Genomic DNA, 6,794 nt, shown 5'->3' on the forward strand with positions numbered 1-6,794 from the left:
CTGCATCCGGTTGTGGGGTTCTGGTCCTGAGGGGTATGGAACCATCTCTTTGCCTCTATGGCTCCCAGGTTCACTTCGACCAAGAGTTAGCACCTGCCAGGGCCCTATTTATGGGTTAAAAAGAAATAAAGGTTTAAGAGTAGAGGGGACTCTTTGGTCTTGGCTGGCAACTCTTCTCGTGAGTGTCTCAATAATAACAGGATGGCAGCGGGAAAAAGATAGGGCATATTAAGTGAATTAACAGAGAATAGACGGTCATGGAGAAAATGGATGCCAAAAAGGACCTGTCGTAGGACAGAACACTAGAATACACACACACACACAAACACACACACACACACACACACATATATATATATATATATATATATATACACACACACACACACACACACACACACACATATATATATATATATATATATATATACACACACACACACACACACACACGTCACGCACGCACACACACAGACGTCACACACACACACAGACGTCACACACACACACACACACACACACACACACACACACACACACACACACACACACACATATATATATATATATATATATATATATATATACAAATAAATATAAATATAAATATTTTTATATACATATACATATATATACATGTATATCTACACAAAAATACACATGTGTATATTTATACATATATACACATATCTATTCATGTATGTATGTTTTTTTGTATAAATGTATACACACACACACACACACACACACACACACACACACACACACACACACACATACACACACATACACACACACACACACACACACACACACACACACACACACACACACACACACATACATATATATATACAAATAAATATAAATATAAATATTTTTATATACATATACATATATATACATATATATCTACACAAAAATACACATATATGTGTATATTTATACATATATACACATATATATATATATATATATATATATATATATATATATATGTTTATATGCACACACGCATATATATTAGAATATTATATATGTATATATATATGTATGTACATATATACATATATACACATATACATACATACATACATACATACATATAAAAAGGAGTTTAGGTGCACATGGAGGCAGAACCAAAACGGCGAGAGGCAAGGAGCGAATATAAGATGATATGTATTTTAGGTAATGTCTGACAAAAAAATTCAAGCAAGAATTTCGCATCCTCAAAATTATCCATCAAATATGCCTTCTAATTAATTCATATACAGGGATAGAGATAGCTATATAAAATCTTATCATCATCCTCCCTCGTCTCGAGCCATGTGCGACCTGCGACCAAACATCAACAAACATGGGGCGGATGGAGACCTCTCAGAATCTCGTGGTTATTTGCTGTAGCAAAACGGTCTTGGTTTATGACAGACGGTGAGATATGAGATTCGTGTGGAAGTGTTTTCAGGTCTGTTAGAGTAGGTATTAGTAAGGGAAGTATGGATATGTATAGATATGGATGGTTAGATATCGTCACATTTAGGTGTATATCGTCATTACCGGTGTGTCAGATTTAAAATTATTTTCTTGAATGAGTTATTTCTTTCAGAACTTGACAGAAACACAAATTTAGTTACGGTAGTCCAGATCGTAGGGTTGCAACTCCACCCATATTCTTTGTAGGCAAATTAGATTTAAATTTCGTTCAGTAGTGGTTGTAGGGAGTTATCATTATCTCTCTGTGTGATTCATTTGGAATCTTGACCAGCATTTGTAAATCCCATTACTGACATTTTTAGATTCCTTTAATTTAAAACAACCCCCACATTCTTATCTCTGATAACAGGGACGGGCATGGAAAGAAACAGGGAAATATGTGGGGTAAAGTAACAATAATATAATAACTTAATGCTGAACCTACTGTGACCCCCCCCCCCCCATAGAGAGCTGCCGCCCCTAATCCTCCATGTGCATGCAGCAGGAGAGAATGTTGAACAGACTCAATATTGGGCACTCCCGCACATCGGTCATATGCTCTAGCCTGCCATGAATAAGTGGAGGATACTCTGTCTTTCATGATGGGGGTTGGGGGGCAGAAACCCCCAAGGAGGGACACCGCTCCCTGCATTAGACAATTTAGTGATTGAATCTGTGTTATTTAAATTTTACCCTGCAATTTCCCTGGTACATTTTATACCCTCCCCTGCTGTTGGAGCCAAGATTGTAGCTAATGGGGGTTTCCGTGACATATTTTCCATATATTTGGAGAGTGAGAGGAATCCATTGATATCAAAATTGCTGCAATCAGTTATGCGAAGGTATTCTGAAAAATTACCAATTACCATTACTGTAGTTTAGTCTGAAGGTGAAGTGATCAGTTGTATCCATATGGTCAAGTTTTTAGTATTCTTCACTCAGTTTTCAGTATTGCACAGCACTATACACAAGATTAACAATAATGCTGTGTTTGAAACTCCTTGTCTTGGTCATTCAGACAACTTGTCAGGACCAGCAGGACAGCAAAGCCATGTTCAGAACCCTCTATTGGACTAATCAAGAGATTGACTATTTCTAAGTTTGTTTTCATCTATGACATTCATCTTGGAAATTGTAATTAATTTGTCATAATAAATGACATACTTGAACCATATTTATGTTGACAAATGTATAAAACACATTTATTGTAGAAAGATAAGAGTTTGGATTGGGTCTTGCATAAGGTCTGCAAAAGGTACATTGTCTGTACTTTGTATAGAAAATATTTCACTTGTGACCTCTGGCTTAAGGTGCATTTAATTACTCAAGTACATTTCTTAGGAGAGGTGAACAGATGCTTTGATTGGGCAAATGAAATGTATCATAGCATGTGATTAGTTGTAATTTAAGATATTGGGCATTACCGTTTATTTGCTATATGCCTTTGAAATGTCAGATGAAAAGTAACTTAGAATTAGTCAGTCTATCAGTTTCATGAATTATTAACCTTATTTAATGCCCTGCCAAATGGATAATATCCACTGTACCAAAACTAAAATGCCAGTCTGAAAATTATGTAAATGATTCATATCAGTGTTCTTGTATTACTACTTGTATCAGGTGGGGTAAAGATGACCTAATTCGTAAAGCTGTACAGAATGTTTTTGCAGCATATTTTGACTTAGAGAAACCTTGTTTGTAAGTAACTCTAAAATAATGTATTATGAGCCAGTTCCAGGCAGAAAAAATAAGTTTTCACCAAATCAAAGAAAAAAGGTAAGATAGATGTGTCAGCCATAGTCAGATCATTAGACCAATCCAATTTAAACTAGAAACCAGTAGGTGTTTGACCAGTTTGTATGGATTAACAGCAAATACCATTGTATGGATTAACAGCAAATACCATTGTATGGATTAGCTTAAGGTACTAGCCTAGTACTTGTTTTATTTATATACTGTATTTATTTTTTGTAACATATTATATTTTTCAAAGATGACTAGTTTAGTTTGTTTATTGTAATCCCCAAAGACTTTCAAGCCCAGCAAATAACATCATATTCCATTGTCTAAAGTGACAAGGGTACAGCCAACATGAGTTGAATGCTAGATGACTGTAGTGTTCTCTTTAGAGAGAGATAACATGTCAGATTTAATAATGTAAGTGTATCTGACTGACATTGTTTACTCCAAACCACTGATCTATTGTTGCAGTTGTTGATTTTAGGATTGTTAGTCCTTTTCTGAGGTTATGAACTGTTTCTATATTTGAGAGGAACTCATATTTACTCATATTAACTGCTCTTCACTATTTTCGTTCGACTTGTGCATGATGTTAAACTAGTAAAGTTATGTTTTATTTCAGGAATGATGCCTCCAGAACCCTCAACTTGGATATCCCAGAAACTCCTGTGGAAAGTAACAAAGCAACAGACAGTGATGAGACTACTGCTCAAGGCAGGTAAAATTCCTGATCCATCCATCCACCTATGCTATTGATTTATTTGTTTTACTGCTTACTTTATACATTTATTTTTCTTTTATGTTCCAATCCTCTTCTCATATGTTTCTTATTTACCTCTTTGACATTTTTCTCAGTTTGAGCTGTTTTTCAGGTTTTTGTCCATCTGTCCTTTTGCTATTTTCTACTTTAGTACATTTTTGTCTTCACCTTTTTATCTAAATCCATCAATTTTTTCCACATCTTCTTTATTTTCTACCTGTATGTTTGTCTTTCAGAAAAGTAGTCACATTTGATATATATATATATATATATATATATATATATATATATATATATATATATATATATATATATATATATATTCAATTTTATTTTCTTACTGTGGCGGTTTTCCTTTCATACATATATATATATATATATATATATATATATATATATATATATATATATATATATGTATATATATGTGTATATATATGTATATATATATGTATATATATATATATATATATGTATACATACATATATGTATACATACATACATAAATACATACACTCTAGGTGGACACTCTGCCCCCCCACTGACACTGCTCCATATAGTGAGGGTTGACTGGCTGCAAGCCCTATACACTAAAAACTTCCTTTTACATTTCATCAAAACATTCCACATTCCATTAAAAATTAAATCAAAGAGTTTTACTTGTAATAAATTTTACTTATTTCTGAGAAGAAGAATAGTAGAATACTTCCTTTTACAATATTGCACTGCAAAAAAATTCACATGCTATTAGAAAATGGAAATCAAATTGGTTTACTTATAATGAACTGTATTTATATTCTGAAGTTATGAATTAAAAAAAAAAAAAAAATCAAAATAGTTATAGCCGGTATTTAAAACAAAAGCTTATTGAATATAAATTATTATCCCTTTCTCTTGAAAAATGGTTCATAAAAATTATAAGTTCGTTGAAATTGAAATTTAAAACCATTTAAAAATAAAGATTTTATTTTTAATTCTTATGACAATAAAGTTGGTTCTTTTATGCATCCTGATCATTAATATCATCAAATACATCCATTTTGTGTGCATTCATGATTTTCTTTCCATATGTTCACTACCTCAGCAGTTGTACATTTATCACTGTTCTTTGTCCAAAGCTACAGCTATTGGTTCTTGCCATGTAAGAAGGTGTTCTGCTGACCACATCAGTGTTAAGTTAGACACCTCTCTAATTCTGACATCAATCTGGTATTCATGGTATGGTATTCCATCTTGTGTCTTGAGGCGTAACCAGATGTTGCCCACCTTCCTGGTGGTATCTTGCAGAAGCATTATGATTGTTTCAAAAGTATTTTACTAAATACACCACATGCTCTTTACTATTGCCAGTTTCCAGATTTTGAGCCAGAAGTTCAGAATGTGTGCAGTACAGCCATAGGTCACCCTCTTCAGTTCATTTCCCTGTTCTAACAGTTTCCTCATTTTGACTACATTACCAGTTTTATCTGTCACAATGCTACCAATATGGCAACCAAGTTCTTTTCACTTCTGAATTGCTAATTTTGAGAGCTCTCCTAGATATTCAAACTGTATGAGGCTGGCCACTTGTGTCTATTATATCCACTTGATATATATGACCATTTTAGGTCATTACAGTAATACATATAATAGGCTCATTTGTGAATGTTAGACCATCCATCTAAAGACAGACATAGTCTCATTCTTCAGCTCTGTGGCACACTTTGCTTATTCTTTTTCATATATCATGATTAGGAATTTGTCTGCAGTTGCTTTTCTTGTTGGAGGAGTGTATCCTGGCCTCAACTTCCCAACCATTTTACAAAACTGAGGATGTTTTACCAATCTAAATGAAGAGTTGGTTGCAGAGACCATATTAGCAACTTCTTCATTGTTTTGTTTGTTTTTTCATAAGAATTTGTTCAAAGATTTGCTTTACGCTTTGAGAAACTTGTGGTAGAAGTTGGACATTCGTTCTGTAATGCTGGAGTTACAACACTTCTTTGAGGCAACTTTGGCATCAGATTTTCAGTCATCCAAATCCTCTTCTGATAATTCAATTTGTAGTTGCTGACATTCTTCTCTGAGATTTCATTCTTGTTACTACTATTCCTTGTAATTCAAGTTTCCACTGTTTGCCTATAGCTCTCTATCCTTTCCCAGATTTTGAAGGAATTCTGTTAAATATTCCCACACTGGATCATCCTTCCTATCAGATACATTAAGCTTTGTGCTCAGACATTTCTCCACTCTTGCAGTTAGCTCAGGAATGAGTGGCTGTAACACCCAAACTACTGCATAGTGTCACAAGTCCAGCCATATCTTAACATGATATATACAGGAACAGGAGTCAGGACAGAGAGATGATGCAATCCTGGCCAATGGCTACTGGGCTTCCTGACAGGTTCAAACACTTTGTAACCAACTGAGAGATGATACAACATGCTGTAAAAGCACTCCAAAATGTGTTTTAAACTAATGTATAATTCAAATTCAAACCCTGATAAATATTTGTGTGTGTGTGTGTGTGTGCGTGTGTGTGTGAGAAAGAGAGTGTGTGTGTGTGAAAGAGAGTTTGTGTGTATAAGAGAGAGTGTGAGTGTGACAGATAGTGAGTATATGTGCGTGTTTGTGCGTGCGTGTGCGTGTGCGTGTGCGTGTGCATGTGTGTGTGCATGTGTGTGTGTGTGTGTGTGTGAGAGAAAGAGAGTGTGTGTGTGTGTGTGAAAGAGTGTGTGTGTGTGTGTGAAAGAGAGAGTGAGTGAGTGAGAGTGAGAGTGAGTGTGTGCTTATGTCTTGATAATATAATTATCCAGTGCCTATGATTGCTTATCTTCCAAT

General features: G+C 34.5%; 1 protein-coding gene across 2 annotated transcripts in view; it reads left to right on the forward strand.

Annotated features, from left to right (window-relative positions):
• The first annotated feature begins 1,323 nt into the window (after positions 1 to 1,323).
• The window catches only part of LOC125037102 (tRNA (guanine-N(7)-)-methyltransferase non-catalytic subunit WDR4-like), a 12,910-nt gene continuing 7,439 nt past the window's right edge, over positions 1,324 to 6,794 (forward strand). Inside the window, exons 1-2 of one of the 2 annotated variants that reach the window (XM_047630108.1) lie at positions 1,324 to 1,431; positions 3,836 to 3,931. In XM_047630108.1, the coding sequence (XP_047486064.1) occupies positions 1,358 to 1,431; positions 3,836 to 3,931 (170 nt within the window). In that variant the 5' untranslated portion in view covers positions 1,324 to 1,357. The remainder of the gene's footprint in view (positions 1,432 to 3,835; positions 3,932 to 6,794) is intronic. The other variant, XM_047630107.1, reaches the window with a different exon arrangement.

Source organism: Penaeus chinensis, chromosome 22 (genome assembly GCF_019202785.1).
Source record: "Penaeus chinensis breed Huanghai No. 1 chromosome 22, ASM1920278v2, whole genome shotgun sequence".
Lineage (NCBI taxonomy): Eukaryota > Metazoa > Arthropoda > Malacostraca > Decapoda > Penaeidae > Penaeus > Penaeus chinensis.